General features: G+C 43.5%; 1 protein-coding gene across 1 annotated transcript; it reads right to left on the bottom strand.

Moving 5' to 3' along the window:
* Positions 1-427: 427 nt before the first annotated feature.
* Positions 428-15,185, bottom strand: selenbp1 (selenium binding protein 1). Its single transcript, XM_088014182.1, has 12 exons — positions 15,072-15,185; positions 14,215-14,268; positions 13,907-14,019; positions 12,408-12,593; positions 10,402-10,522; positions 10,142-10,324; positions 2,892-3,073; positions 2,521-2,599; positions 1,186-1,307; positions 1,017-1,109; positions 837-955; positions 428-742 (listed from the first exon to the last, which is right to left on the bottom strand). The coding sequence occupies exons 1-12, from the start codon at positions 15,073-15,075 to the stop codon at positions 580-582; spliced, it is 1,419 nt and encodes a 472-aa protein (XP_087870308.1). The 5' UTR covers positions 15,076-15,185; the 3' UTR covers positions 428-579.
* Between the last annotated feature and the right edge of the window lie 1,554 nt (positions 15,186-16,739).

The following is a 16,739-nucleotide window of genomic DNA, read 5'->3' on the forward strand; positions in this document are numbered from 1 at the left end:
TTATTTTGAAGTGTCCGTTTACACGGTAGTTCTGTTTCCGCTCTTCACGTTTTCCTGGAGACAAAGATTTATAAGAAATTTAGCAAGAGACAAACGGGAACAAAATCAAACATGGACGGTAGAGAACCAGATCGAAACATAGATATGATATTTAAGGGCGTTTAGAACAAAACATGTCAACATTAAATGGCGCCGGGGCAGACATAATCTGACTTGGCGTTAGCACCTTAGCATTAGCTTCTGCTAAATACTTTGCTGATGTAGCATATTAGCATAGCTCATACAGTTACTGCTGTAGGGTTGGCGCCGCTGCCGCTTCAGCTAGCGACACCGACCAGTGAAGACCAGATTGAAGCTGATCTCAAATTAGGCGCCTGAGTTTTTGCCTTTTTATCTTTACAGAAGCAGAAATCACTCATCAGTCTGGTTGCAGAAGGCAAATCTGATTTATTCAAAGGCTTTTCAGCACGTGGCGGAAACATTTCACCCTCCCTTCCTCAAAGGAGGATCAGCTTACAATCAGTAGCAAATCTCTAACCACAGCGCCCCCTGTTGGTAAAGCGCTCCTCTATCCGGGCGTCAGACCCAGATGTCAGAGGTGCAGTCGCCCCCTGGGTAGCGCAGCTCATGGGCCAGAGCCGGGCCGTCGGGCTCCTGACCGAAGTCCACCAGGAAGTCGCGGTTGAGGGTCAGACCGCCCCGCTCCGCATCCACGTCGATCCGCATCATCACTGAGCCTTCTCTGCAAAACACAAGGACACGCTCAGCTTCTGTGGCCCAACATGGGGCTCTGGACCTCAGCAGGCTCCTGGTTCTGCCGGGTCGTGGGTCGGTACCTCATCATGTCCGGGTAGAACTGCTTGTCCCAACCGCTGAACAGAGACGTGGTGACGTAAAGTCTCCGACCATCCAGACTGAGCTGCAGCATCTGGGGACTTCCAGGGACACGCTTCCCCTGAGGGACAGACAGGTGAGGCAGGCAGACAGGTGAGGCAGACTCAGATCCTCTCTGATACCTTGATGATGCAAGGAGCCGGCTGTTCCTGCTTTTCTGGATCCTCCAGGACTTTGACTGGTCCGTCTCTGATGATGCTTCCTCCCAAGAACACCTGGAACAGACGGACAGGTGAGCAGTCTCACTCTGAGGTCTCGCTGCAGTAGCAGACAGGTGTGACAACATCAGACCTGTCCAACCAATCGTGGGTTCCTGCGGTCTGTGATGTCATACTGTCTGATGTCACCGTGGAGCCAGTTGCTGAAGTAGAGGAAGCGGTCGTCCAACGAGATCAGGATGTCGGTGATGAGGCCTGGAGACAGGTGAGACAGACAGGTGAGACAGAGACAGGTGAGGCAGACAGGTGAGACAGAGACAGGTGAGACAGACAGGTGAGACAGAGACAGGTGAGACAGACAGGTGAGACAGACAGGTGAGACAGAGACAGGTGAGACAGACAGGTGAGGCAGACAGGTGAGACAGACAGGTGAGACAGACAGGTGAGACAGACAGGTGAGACAGACAGGTGAGGCAGACAGGTGAGACAGAGACAGGTGAGACAGACAGGTGAGACAGACAGGTGAGGCAGACAGGTGAGACAGACAGGTGAGGCAGACAGGTGAGGCAGACAGGTGAGACAGACAGGTGAGGCAGACAGGTGAGACAGACAGGTGAGGCAGACAGGTGAGGCAGACAGGTGAGACAAACAGGTGAGACAGAGACAGGTGAGGCAGACAGGTGAGACAGAGACAGGTGAGACAGACAGGTGAGACAGAGACAGGTGAGGCAGACAGGTGAGGCAGACAGGTGAGACAGACAGGTGAGACAGACAGGTGAGACAGACAGGTGAGGCAGACAGGTGAGACAGAGACAGGTGAGACAGACAGGTGAGACAGACAGGTGAGGCAGACAGGTGAGGCAGACAGGTGAGGCAGACAGGTGAGGCAGACAGGTGAGGCAGACAGGTGAGGCAGACAGGTGAGACAGAGACAGGTGAGACAGACAGGTGAGGCAGACAGGTGAGGCAGACAGGTGAGACAGACAGGTGAGGCAGAGACAGGTGAGACAGACAGGTGAGACAGACAGGTGAGACAGAGACAGGTGAGGCAGACAGGTGAGGCAGACAGGTGAGACAGAGACAGGTGAGACAGACAGGTGAGACAGAGACAGGTGAGACAGAGACAGGTGAGGCAGACAGGTGAGACAGACAGGTGAGACAGACAGGTGAGACAGACAGGTGAGGCAGACAGGTGAGACAGACAGGTGAGGCAGACAGGTGAGACAGACAGGTGAGACAGACAGGTGAGGCAGACAGGTGAGACAGAGACAGGTGAGACAGACAGGTGAGACAGACAGGTGAGACAGAGACAGGTGAGACAGACAGGTGAGACAGAGACAGGTGAGACAGACAGGTGAGGCAGACAGGTGAGACAGAGACAGGTGAGACAGACAGGTGAGACAGACAGGTGAGACAGAGACAGGTGAGACAGACAGGTGAGACAGAGACAGGTAGACTGTCACCTCACCTGGCATCTCAGGTAGCATCCATCCCTCCACCTTCTTACTGGGAACACTGATCACCTTCTCTGCTGCCCAGTCGCCTTTCTGAGGAAACATCAGAACCATCAGGACATTTTCATGGTTCTGATGATGGACACCAGAACCGGATCTCCATCTATCTCTGTTCTGCGGGTTCTGGGTTCTAGGTGGTTCTGGTCCATTTCACCAGTAACATAAGAACCTTCCAACTGTATTCTAGTTTTAATCATAAATCGTTTTTAGGTGGAACCCCTCATGATGGAGACCTGCTAGGCCCTTCAGGTACCAGAACCTACTGCGTTTGGACCAGAACATCCCACAGAAGCCCGGTAGACTGCAGGACGGGTGTGGTTCTGACCGGGGTTCTGTAGAACCTGAAGACACTTCCCCGCAGGGCACATCCCACGTAGCCCTCGGTGGCGTTGGGGTCGTGCAGGAAGCGGACCTCCAGAGGAATGGCGCCATCTTCTCCCAGTTCCAGAGTCTGCAGCTTCCTGTGGGTGGTCCAGTCCCAGACATGGAGGGCAGATCCGTAGAGGCCTGGAACAAAACGCCGGACTGGTTTGAGTCGGTCCAGCGGTTCTGACCCACTGGGACCAGAACCGTAAACTTGATGGTGCCAGAAACACGAAAGGGGAAGCCGGTCCGTTGGGTCCAGATAGAGTCTGTTAGGCGGTGGCCTAACAGAACCACAGCACAGCTAATTTTTTTTAGCGTCTTAGCTAACCTAGCTCCTCTGACCAACTTTTCCCAATAAATTTACTCAGAAGTTTTGAAAACTTTCAGCTTAATAAATAAAGTTCACCGTCTGTGTTGAAGTTTATTATTGACTGAAGATTTCTTCTAGTAGTTAGACGTTTATATTCATGCTCTTATTTTGAAGTCTGTTTACACAGCAGTGATGTAGAGCAGCAATGTTGTTTATTGTCTACCCAGAATGCATTGCTGCAGCTCAACAATACAGTTTAAAATGTGCTGACGTGTAGGCTGCTACTGAATGTTATTTTATTGTTAATATCACTGTCATTACAGTTGCTGTTATGATTTTTATTCTTATTTATAATCAAAAATCATTAAAAGAAAAACACGTTACTGAATTACTAGTTTCCCTGAGAACACACGAAAAGAAATTATTCTCACAGTCTAAGAAAAATGCAAATGAACATTCAACTTAAAATCAGTCGGCCTCAAACTTTGACAATCAGCCTTTTCTCATTCTGAGCCATTTTCTGACGTTAGTTGCTAAATCTTGTACAAAATGGTCAGATAAAAGTTGTACAACACCAGTTCAAACTTTTAACTATTTGCAAAAAACTGTGCCCTAAAAAACAAAACATGGATCGAACTGCAACTTTATCAATCATAACTCTTCTCCACCTTTGTGGTTCTGTCTGGTTCTGCTACTTCAACTCTGTGCTGCCTTCAGGAGAATGGGACATCAGAGTATCATCCATAAAATTTCACCCACATTTACTGTGTAAACCAGAGCTTTCAGTGGAAAAATAAAAGTTCCAGGTCCTTTTAATGCCATATAAATATGAGACAGAAACATGGATTGTATATTTAGACCTTTCTATTGATTTATAGGTTAATAAATCAATAGAAAGGTCAGAAATTACAAAGAACAAAATGGTTCTTAATCAAATGTCATGGAGTCACTAAACAGCATCATGACATTAACACTGACATGAAAAATAATATTGAAGAAATATATAAAATAAAATCTAATTAAAAACATAAGTAATAATTTTCTTACTGTTTTGGTCTGTAAAATATATTTCTTCTTATAACTAGATGTGGTCCCATGTCACAATATTTCACCTTTTATCTGAAAATAGTGTCCGTTCTGTATTAATTATTGCTCGAAAGGCCTTGCCATACAAGTTTATTCCTCTGTATTTAGTTTAGTTTCTTAGTTTATTCTTGCATTTTGTTCTTTTTCCATAGATCCATATAAATCTGGCATCAATCAAAACCAGGCTCAGTAGAAACTGTTTGCCTCTTCCCATCAGCAACACCTGAACAGACCTTAAACAGCCCCGCCCCCTTCAGACACACTCAGAACTCAAATGAAATACGCCCCCTGGTGGCGATAAAGATAAAAGGCTCCTACAGCCTCATCATGCTGATCTGCCCTCATATAAACTCCTGACTTTTCACCGTTCAGCCCCGGATTGTCTGATCCTGATTCACATCTGGTTCGTTGTTCCGCTCTATGTCCCAGTTCTCTTGTTTCTGAGTTTTGCGCGTCATTTTTTTTTTTTTTTTTTTTACCCTGCACTCGAACCCTAACCCTTTGCACGGCAACTTAGGGGAAAAAATGACAATGTCTTATTTTAATAGGCTTTTATTTTGGAATTAAACATCAGATGTGGTTGACATTTGCTGGTTTTGCTCCAGAGATGTCCCTCTGCCACCCAGAAGTGAGAGAAGTCACTGGAAACAGAGATTTTCAGCATTGCCCCAATTATTTATTTTTGCAACTGTATAAATACAAAGTCTAAACATGAAGCTGCTGGAAATCTACTTGCAGTCAGGCCTGTCACAATAACAAATTTTGCTGAATGATAACTTGTCCCAGAACTTATTGCAATAAACGATAACATTGTTGTTTTGAGACCATTTTCAAGTCATGTAATGGTAATAATAGCATAAAAATGCAAGAACACATTCTCAAATATCAATAAACTTTAAATTCCAATGAACATTTAAACGCTGGAACCAGAAAGCATTTGAAATATCTAAGATAAATAATGAAAGCAACAGAAACAATAAAGAAAATGAATTATGGAGTCTGTAAGCAAAAAAATAAAACATAATAGTTGAGACCAAATCACCAGACTGAATACCTGTATTGTTCAGTTTTTGGTAAAACAAGAGACAAAAATGATAAATCAAGCAAATGAAAATTATTGAGTGTCTTTTAATTTATCATGGGATTAATTGACTTATTATTTATTTTGACAGGCCTACTTGCCGTAGATCAAACATGAACTGAATGTGAGCTTTTATTGCTGGGTTTCAGTCATGTGACCCGGATGACGTGCGAAATTCAGATGGAGGGCCTGAAGGGGATTTCTCCGGTTCAAAACAAAGCAAAATGGATCACAACAAGTAGCTAATGCCCTAAATGAGCTGGAACAACCGAGGTATCTCGAAAAAATATGTGTAGTGGTATAGAAATATACATAATTTCACACGAATAGTTTCCAGGTGAGAAGTTCCGGTTCTTGAAGTGGGCGTGGTGTATATAAGGAGCTGCAGCTTCATTCAGGATGTGTCTTTGTTCTCCCACTGTGTGGTTCGCGTCTGGTGGACTCTGGCAGCAGAAGGCAACAGATCGCTGGCTGGTGCATGTTGCGCTGATGTTCTGGTGGTAGGTGTTCTCTCTCCCTGCACTTTAGCTGACCTTGGTCAGAAAATCTAAACTGAAGTGTGATCGTAGGTAAAACGCCACTGCGCTGCGTTCCTTCTCTTCCTCGGTCTGCGAGTGTGTGTGCATGTTTTGTGGATCAGCAGGTAAGAAATTAACACTCATCTAAGCTCCAGTTTCTTGTTTTATTTAAAACGGTGATACATTTTTTTATAGGTTCCCCACAGTTGAACCATTGCTGCTCTGTCTGCGTTCTTTTCCCGGATCTGTTCGGCTTTGTTCTGCACCGGCTACGTAAATCTTCCGGATTTCTGCACAATTGTTCTCAAATTGGACTGTGGCGGCGCTATCCGCCCTGATTGGAGCGTGTTTGGGGTGTGGCATCGGCGCGCCCGTTTCATCTCCCGCTGTGGCAGGGCCACGCCTGGTCTTAATGTTTTAACTTGTATTGTCTGACTTTTATTTTTCTACTTTTGTTCACAGCCCTTTTGTTTATTTAGTCGGGCTGATATTGTTATATTGGTTAACTGTTTTTTGTTTGCAGTTGCTGAGGTCCGGTGGCGGTGTTGGTGTGGTGACGGTGTCTTCCTCGTCTGTGTGCTGTGATTCTGGAGTTTGGCTTGTCTCACTGCGTCTGGTGTTAAAGGGTTTTTTTTTTATTTGCTGTGTTTGGTGGATGTCGTCCCCATAGCGCCCCCTCCGGCCGGTAACCTCAACTGCTGCAGCTCTTTTATTTTCTTTGATTTCTTTAGTTTAATTTTTAAAAAGAAACTGGTTTTAAAAAACATTTTTCAAAAGAATTTAATAAACGTTTTTTTATAATTTTGAAATGGTTTCAGATGTTTTAATCTATGCATGACTGAACCTGTGTGCCTTAAACAAGAGGTAATATTCTCTGGGTGAAATTCCCAGGGTGGCGTTGTTGAGCAATTTACTAAAACTAAACTTCCACAAAATCTGAATTTCCATCTAGTGTCGCCACATATGCATACATTTAGGATATGATTTGTATTATCTCGATAAAAAGACTTCTCTTATAATCTTGAAGATTTACCTGTATTGAGGTGAAACACATCACTAACTACCTGGAGCTGCAGACCTCATATTATACGATGAGCCAGAAGAAAGCTTTCAAAAGCCTGGAAAATCTAATATCCTGATATATTTTTTCTATATCATGATATTCAATAAATATCACAATATTCTTAACTGAGCTGCAATGTTATTTTAAACTATAGACTCCTTGCAGCTTGATGTCACCCAGGCCAGCTCCCGCCTATTTTACTGTCAGTCGTTTTTTGCTCTGCCCAACACAATGGCTGTGGTGTAAGGCTTCAATCTATGTTCTGTTTGGTGTTATATGTTTTGTTAGTTTATTTTGAGATCGTTTTCCAAATGTGTTTATTCCAGTAAAGCATGTCCCGATAGTTTTTGTTTACATAGCAACGGTTGCTAATGTGACTGTTAATTACAGCTAAGGTTAGTTTTATTGGGGCATGCCATAGCAATGCATAGGGAGAGCAGTGATTGTACAACAAGTCCAACATGTCCTAGAATTAGATGTGGTGACAACGAGACGATAAAACATTTATTTTGGATTTGCCCCATTGCTAAAAGAACATGGGAATTATTGAAACCATGGTTGTGGGAATTAAAACAGGAAGAGATAACCTATGACAAAATTGTTTATGGATTTTTAAAAGAAGAAAGTGGGAAAAGTGAATTGATGTGGTGGATAGTGGTAAATTGTATTAAAGAAGCAATATGGAAGGCTAGAAACATTTATATATCTAAGCAATATGAGATAGGTGAAAATAATGTGATAAAGATTGTGGGTTCTTTAGTGAAGGACTACATGTGGAAAATGAAATTTGGGAAAAAAAGTAAGGAGGATATTAGCATATGGAAAGTGCCGGAAAATTTACATAATATTGTTAATTAAGGAGTTTTTGTTGCAAGTCCCTTTCCCCCCTTCCCCCTAAGCAGGTGATTAGAAATGTCATCAAAGATTGTTTTTGTTGTTTTTTTTTTTGTGTAAGTACAAGTCTTACTTTTTTAGAAAGAAGTGATGTATGTTAAAGGGATATTGTAATTTTTGTTACAAAAAAAGGTAAAGTGTTTATTTCTTTGTGAAGAACTAATAAATACTATTGAAAAAAAGAAAAAAAAAGACTCATATTGTTATAATATACCTGACAATATTTACAGTTACTGTGTTGTAGTGGTGAGATAATTATGTCAGACCTGCATATATCCATTTTTCACGTCAAATTTGAAACGCTTTGTTTAAAGTGATGGGCACAGTTGGCAGGCCCCTTAAAATTTCTGCAGGAATTTTCTAGTTCTATTACTTATTAATTCTATCTATTAAAACGTTGTACCAAATCACGTTGTGTCATTTAAAGTGTTATAAAGCTAAATTTGTCGCTATTCGCCGCCATTGACGCTCTGCCTGAACGCCCAGTGGGAACGTAACACGTGTTACGTCAATCCGCATTTCTCCATCAGATACGGTTTAAATTGTATTTTCAGATGTTTTATTGGACAGTTACTTAGAAAGACAAGCATTCATATGTAAGGAAAGATATATTATTTGCGGAGCTGCGAGAAGACGCAGGGGGAACCGTATATGATGGGGGACGTGGATCGACGTAACAACGGCATGTAAAAGAATAGTCTGATTAGGGGGGAGAGTAACTTTGTGGTTCAACCCAATGCCCCTGTCATTGTTTCACTCGCGGTGTTGGTGGTGCGATATTGTCCCCACCTGCTTTCTGGGTAGCACAGACCAACCGACACGCTGCCGCCACAGTCTCCTTCCGCCCCGCCCCCTCCCCGGCTTAAAATATATAGGGACTGGTCCCTTGGTAACAACCCTAGTCGAAGACTTAGCACTGAGCTAGCTGCTAACAACATTAGCACTCAGAGGACAACCATGCTAGGGCATAAAAATAATATATCTTTCCTTACATATGAATGCTTGTCTTTCAAATAACTGTCCAATAAAACATCTGAAAATACAATTTAAACAATGGGATCGTTTCCTGTTAGAAAGTGGCTGCAAACTCTGGCGTTAGTTTCTGCACCTCCTGCTCTTAGCTGTAGATTGTTGATCCATCTTTTTTTCACTAAGTTTTTTAAAATTAACTCCCTTGTGACCAACTACCTTTGAAACACGAAAATAACGTTTATCTTTCTCTCTATTAGAACAGTTGGAGCAACCATACAGGACTCAGACTTTAGACATCTTGATGCTGGATCAACAGAAATAAATGGGCTGAATTTACTTCCTGCCCTCCATGTGCATTGGGTGACGTCGGTGCTGCGTCATCTGAAACCCAGCAATTGTGAAAGCAGGGTACCGTAACATCTTGAGCTGTCACGCATGTGAATATTGTGTGTGGCCGGCTTTTTGAAGAGGCAACTGGCTTTACCGCAGTACCTGACTTGTGTGTGTTGATAACTACAGGGGAAAAAATATCCTTCATAACAGCCTCAGTAAAATGCTTAGCCACCTCTTAGCATCTGCAGAAAAACATTTCTGGAGCACAGCTCCAGATACCGATGGAAAGAAAAACTCCAGGGATATTTTATGACCAGAGGAAGCTGGAGCTGCTGTCGTTCACTGGCGACTGGATTCTTTTGAACGGCTCTATGCGTTAGGAATCGACTCTGCTAGCCAGAACTGTTCTTTTTTATGACTTTGGTTGGCAATGAATGATGCTCTGCTTTCAGGTCAACAGCTATTGTTATCTTTAATTAATTAAAAATATTTAATTAAAAATACAATAAATTAATGCAATAGATATAAATGGGCTAATTGTTTTTGTATCTAATGGAGCAGAAAATGATTTTTTGTTTCTGTTAAAGCAACTCAAGTCTATTTTTCTTTAATTGTGCTTCTAAATCACAGAGCCCTAAATGTTATTAATGCGCATAACAGTAAAGAACAACTTGTTTTTTATTTCCATGTGTCTGACATCATTAGAAAGTTTAGAAACTGTCAGAATCTGTAAATAGCTCCAGATGCCCAAACAGACGGTCACAGACTCATATTTTCATCATATGCTGAGGTGTTTTATCACGGGAGACTTCAGGTCAGGTGGTCCTCAGCCTGACAGAATTTGAGAAATTGATCTATGGAGGAGCAGTGGCACATACTTGTGACATCACTAGTGATACCAGAGTATCTTAAAGAGACACTACACAATTATGACTGTTACAAGACCACTGACCTTCCTTGACATGGGCCGGGTTGAAGCCGTGGACCAGAGCTTTGGGCGCCCCCCACTCAGTGCTGATCATCACATTATGGCGGGGCTGGTACCAGAAGTCATAGCCAAACGGCGCCGCCTCACCTGGATGCTCCCAGTTACCGACCACCTCGAACGTCTCACCGTCCAGCAGAACAAAACCCCCTGCAACAGCAGCAGTTACCACCACCGTCCAGGAGAGGGCGCCAGCTTGTGTTCCTCTCTGTGGGTTCGGGCCTCACCTTTACCGCCACCTGCTGGCTCTCCCATGCAGCTGATCATGATCTGTCCACTGGCCAGGCAGTGACTGGTGTGAGGGTTGGCCAGGCCACACTTCCAATACAGATCGATGGGCTCCACCGTCTGAACACCCACAAAGCAGCAAATACTTAGTTAGCAAGCTAAATATTTAGCTTACAAAATAAATCTCAATTACCAATTTCAATATTTTATTAGGAAGATAGCTAAATAACTAGTTACAAACTACATAAGCTTACTAGCTAAATATTCTGCTTATAAACTAAACATTTAACTTACTAACCTAAGTTTTAGTTGCTAACTAACACTAAAGTAAAGGTGTTAAATATTTAGTTTAAAGTGAAATACTTAGGTAAGGTAAGGTAATTTTATTTATATAGCACATTTTTAGCAACCAGGCAATTCAAAGTGCTTCATGTGTATTAAAAGGAAATACAAACAAAAATAACAAACCAAAGGGAAAAAAGGAAAGGACATTAGGGCAAATGGCAACATTCAGACAAAACAAAGGGCAAAACAAAGACATGAGTGAAGGCGGTTGACGTCACAGGGCCATGAAACCACGTTGCTCAGCCTCCTGGCAAAGTCCGATAAGGTGTTATCTAGGAATGTCCTTGGGAGCGCTCAGCTCCACAGCTGCATGGATACAGGAGGGGGTGAGGAGGGAAGGAGCGTGATGTTTACATATCTTCAAGGAGATTGAATATGCAGCCCTTCCAAGGCCACACGGGGAAAGCCAATTCAGATACAGAATGTCTTAGATAGATTATAAATTTCAATCTTCCCTAAAGTCTCTCCGATACATCTCAGTTCCCAGTTATCCAAATTAGTTTGGTCGTTCCACTGAACCGAAACTAGCAGCTTCTCCAAGATCGATTCCATCCCTTTAGTGAGATTTAGAGTCCTCAGCTGGGCTGCGAGTCTCAGCAAGACTCACATCCAACTTGCATCTCTGTCCACACCAACAGTCTGAGTGTTTGCCAGTTCGACCAAGTCCGTCACAAATTTGTGGATAATCCAGGAATCCACAAGCTCCAAACAGCAGAAATCCTGTTATCATGAATAAATCCAGGGTGAATCCCGCCGGGTCTGTCCCTTCAGGACAGGAGGCTCTCTGTGCCCAGACTTCTCGTCGAAAATTTGATCAATTGCATTGAGAGACCAGTTGACCAGATCAATAATTTATAGATTTGGAGGATGTGCAAAGAAAGGCTCCAAAAATATAGAAAAAGAGAAAAACAGAGCAAGTAGGGCAGGCAAGGGCAGGGAGGGAGCAGAGGGAAAAGCGTCCGCCTTCACCGAGAGCAAGACAGAAAACTTATCTTGCTAATTAGTTGAAACTGATATTTATAAATGGATGAATAATATGATGAAAAAATATGAATTTAAACACCATCTTTTTCTCTTATACCAGGCTAATTAACCCAAATTATTACTGTTCATCTTTGTCTGTAACTTCAGAAAAAGCACAAATAACCATGTGATCATCTGGGGCCAGGAAGGATTCGTGTCTTTGGACCTGATCCCAAACAGAACCGCTTTGCTGTTTTCACTGTCTGCCACTTAGAGCCACTGTAATACCATGGCGGCACCAGCAGGGGGCAGTAGAGTCAACTCTACGTCCATGAAACCCCAGCAGAAGATCGGTTTGGGTTCAGGAGTTTTCAGCAACAGATTCTTCTTTTCTCTCTCCAACATCAACAAGTTAAACTGGAATATTTTCCGTTTTTACTACTAGAGTTAATGAACTCGGCATGAACCTGGGGCTCCTCTTCCTCCTCTTCCTCCTCTTCCTGTTTTCTGTTATGTAATCATTTTATGATCAAGCTGAACTCTGTATGTTTTCATTTCTGTTCGTCTATTTTCTACACGATTTCACTTTTATACACCTTTTCTATGTTCACTTTTTTAGTATCCTCTGCATGTTTCCTGACCCCTACATGACCTCCAGCAGGTCATGTAGGGGTCAGCAGCATGTGCAGCTGCTGACCTTGTGGATCCGTGGCGATCTGGGCTCGGTTCCGACATCGATCACGTAGATCCGGGAGGAGATGAGCGACGGCAGGATGAGCCGGTTCCGGGTTCGGGTCGGGTCGCCGAAGCAGCTGCTGCAGGCGTTCCAACCGGAGTGATGGAGCTCATCGTTCAGGTTCGGCATCGGCAGCCGGTGGATCACCTGCAGACGGGTCGGGTTAGATACTCTGGACCCAACAGAACCATCAGAACCATCAGAACTCATTAGAACCATTAGAACTCATCAGAACCATCAGAACTCATTAGAACCATCAGAACTCATCAGAACCATCAGAACTCATCAGAACCATCAGAACCATCAGAACTCATCAGAACCATCAGAACTCATCAGAACTCATTAGAACCATCAGAACTCATCAGAACCATCAGAACCATCAGAACCATCAGAACTCATTAGAACTATCAGAACCATCAGAACTCATCAGAACCATCAGAACTCATTAGAACCATTAGAACTCATCAGAACCATCAGAACTCATCAGAACCATCAGAACCATCAGAACTCATCAGAACTCATTAGAACCATCAGAACTCATCAGAACCATCAGAACTCATTAGAACCATCAGAACTCATCAGAACCATCAGAACTCATCAGAACCATCAGAACCATCAGAACTCATCAGAACTCATTAGAACCATCAGAACTCATTAGAACCATCAGAACTCATCAGAACCATCAGAACCATCAGAACCATCAGAACTCATCAGAACTCATTAGAACTCATCAGAACCATCAGAACTCATCAGAACTCATCAGAACTCATTAGAACCATCAGAACTCATCAGAACCATCAGAACCATCAGAACTCATCAGAACTCATCAGAACTCATCAGAACCCATCAGAACTCATCAGAACCCATCAGAACCATCAGAACTCATTAGAACCATCAGAACCATCAGAACTCATCAGAACTCATCAGAACCATCAGAACTCATCAGAACTCATTAGAACTCATCAGAACCATCAGAACTCATCAGAACTCATCAGAACTCATCAGAACCATCAGAACTCATCAGAACCATCAGAACCATCAGAACTCATCAGAACTCATCAGAACTCATTAGAACCATCAGAACCATCAGAACCATCAGAACTCATTAGAACCATCAGAACTCATCAGAACCATCAGAACCATCAGAACTCATCAGAACCATCAGAACCATCAGAACCATCAGAACTCATCAGAACCATCAGAACTCATCAGAACTCATCAGAACTCATCAGAACTCATCAGAACCATCAGAACTCATCAGAACTCATTAGAACCATTAGAACTCATTAGAACCATCAGAACTCATTAGAACCATTAGAACTTAACAGAACCTGAAGTTGAGCTGGGCTGAGGTTCTGAGGTTGAACCAGAGGAGTTCTGAGAGGAAAACAGAATCAGTTAGAAGGACAGAAGACAGACGGGTCGAGCAGAACCGGGTTGTGGTTCTGGTTGGGTTCTACCTGGCAGTACGTGGGCGACTCGGGGTCGACGTCCACCGTGGCCAGATAGTCGGGCTTCTGGACCGCGGTGCTCCGGTAGATACAAGGCAGGTAGACGATCCGCTCACGGGGCCCTGCAGGCAGAACCAGAACCTCTGACTGGACCAGAACCAGAACCCAGACAACTTTTATTTTGAAATTCCCTCCAGTTGATTTTCCTGTTGAACTTTCTTGAAGTTTCTGGTTGACTGTTTTTACTGTTTGGTTTGTTTGGACTTCCAGAACCAGAGAGCTGGCCCAGTTCTGGCCCGGTCCAGACCTCCACTCACCCTTCATGGCGTCCAGCGGGCTGCGATATCCGGGTCCACATCCTGAACACTTGGCTGGAAAACACAAACGGATCCAGAGTCATAAGCAGAACCAACAGAGGCCTGTGCTGCAGACGCTGCAGCACAGGCCTCTACTGGGTTAAGATCAACGACTAATCTGAGCACTACTGAGCATGCTCAGAACCGAGTCAGAATCTGAACAGAACCGGCTCCTTCAGGACTCAGCTGGCTCTCGCAAAGAGGGTTATATAACACACACACACACACCCCTCCCCCCCCCCCACACACACACACAACTTCCCCCAATAAACACATCCTGGCTTTTCTTCATGGAAAACTACCAAGGTCCAGATTCCCTGGCTCAGTCTGGAGAACACACACACACACGTTTGTGTTGCTATCTTTGTGGGGACTTTCCATTGACTTCCATTCATTTCTACAGCCTAAACCTGACCTTTACCCTTTTCCTAACCCTAACCAAAACTCCATTCACACCTTAGTCCTAACTCTGACCCCTGACCCGACAACAGGGTTTCCCCTCGTGGGGACCGGAGCCACAAGGAGCAATTGGTCCCCACAACGTAGTATATGTCAGGAAAATCGTCCCCACAAGGTATTACAAACAAACGCGCACACACACACACACACACACACAGAACCCGACCAGAACCAGAACCAGGAATGTGAACCTTCCTGGTGGACTGAAGCTGGAATTTCCCAGCTTCCTTGAAGAAGGCACACTGATGTTTTACAGCTGGACAATTATTGATTATTGATCAGATATTTGTGGTTAACAGCTGCACCAGATCCAGGTGAGCAGCAGCCAATCAGAGAGCAGCATCCTGAACCCAACTCACCCATGTTGGATCTCCTGGTTCCGACTCCTGGTTCCGACCCGTCTGCTGGACTCTGCAGAGTCTGGGTCCGCTGTGGAGCCAGTGGGCGGGGCCGCCGCTTTGAGTAGCAGGAAGCAGCCAATCAGAGAGGAGGGGCGGGCAGTAGAGGCCGTTCACCTTCTGACTGCTGGAACAGAGTGCGCCCCCAGCAGGCCGTCAGGGGAACTGCCTGTAAGGCAGGCTGAAGAAGAACCGGTTTGAGGTTCTGCTTCACATCCAGTCAGAACCAGCTGGTTCTGGAGGCCGTCAAATTCCTCTTCATCATTTGTAAAACAGGAGTTTTACAAATGTTGGCCAATAGGAAGGTGTGATAATGTTCAGCTCAGAGCTGAGTTCTTCCTTCTGCCTGGTTTGCGGCCTCGCGGTGTCCGTCAGCCTGTGGCTCTGCTCAGGTGAGACGTTTGCGTCTGGTTCAGGTCTGACGTGAGGAAGGCGACAGCTGCAACCAGGTCCCTCCTTCCTCCCTCCAGCTGCAGGCCTCTCTCTGAATCTCCCTGATGTTTTAAGCGGGTTGTTTCCCGGTCCTCTCCCGGACCGGTTTCCTGATGGCCCATTTGTTTCCACCTCATGGTTTCCTTCCCTTCGCCTCTCTGAATGTATCTGAACTCTGAACAGCCAGCTTCTTTAGCCGTCAGGTCAACAGTCATGTGACCTGCAGATTTGAACTGAGAGACAATTTAAAGCATCTGCAGGTTTTGAGTTAATGATCTGATTAGTGTGGAGCACCAGGGGTCTTGAGTACTAAATCCTTCCACAATATTCTAATTTTTTGAGGTACTGAAATTGTAGTTTTCATTAGTTATGAATTATAATCAACACTAAAAGAAAAAACATTTCAGTCTGTATGTAATGAATATAATATACAAATATCACTTTTTGAATGGAATTACTGAATTAAATACATTTCTTAATAATATTCTAATTTTGTTATAATTAGAATAATATTGTCAAAACCCCATAACTAGTGTAAATAAGCCCAAATTAAGCTATTTATTTATTGTATTCTTTTTGCGCTTATTGCTTTTAGTTCGTTTTATTTTGTAAAATACATGGCTGACTTCCGGTTTTTAATTTGATGCTTTTATTTTGATGAGAGTGCTTCCTGTTTATATTATAGAAAAGCAGCTTAACGACAGAAAGAACGGAAGAGTTTATTTTGCGAATAAGGATATTGTAATATTGATCGGTCGGAATTGTACATTTGTTTTACAACCAGGACAGTTTTGAATAGTTGATATTTTAGTAGTGAACGTCATTAGTTCACCATCAGCTCGGTGTTCATATCAGTGAAGCCAAATCCTCCATCTGCTAATGAGCTGATTAGCATAATTCATCTCTTTATGTCTTTAAGAAGCTTCGTTTATCTTTATTCTTAATATCATTTCTCAGGTCTAATGAGGCTTAAAGTTAATAAAGTTACATTTATTTAATCCCAAAGGGAAATTTAATATTGTAATTTATATTAATTCAAACTTTTCAGAGTTAATGTAGAAATAATAAAAATGGCTCCAATATATTTTCGATTTGAAACGTTTGGATTTGATGTGGAACTGGTCAAACGTTTAGATCTATATAAAACTAAAGTCATCACCCCGGTTCAGTCCTGGATTTATGGATATAAATATATAT

Source organism: Poecilia mexicana, unplaced genomic scaffold (genome assembly GCF_051168715.1).
Source record: "Poecilia mexicana isolate PSO_F unplaced genomic scaffold, ASM5116871v1 scaffold_16, whole genome shotgun sequence".
In the NCBI taxonomy this organism is placed as follows: Eukaryota; Metazoa; Chordata; class Actinopteri; order Cyprinodontiformes; family Poeciliidae; genus Poecilia; species Poecilia mexicana.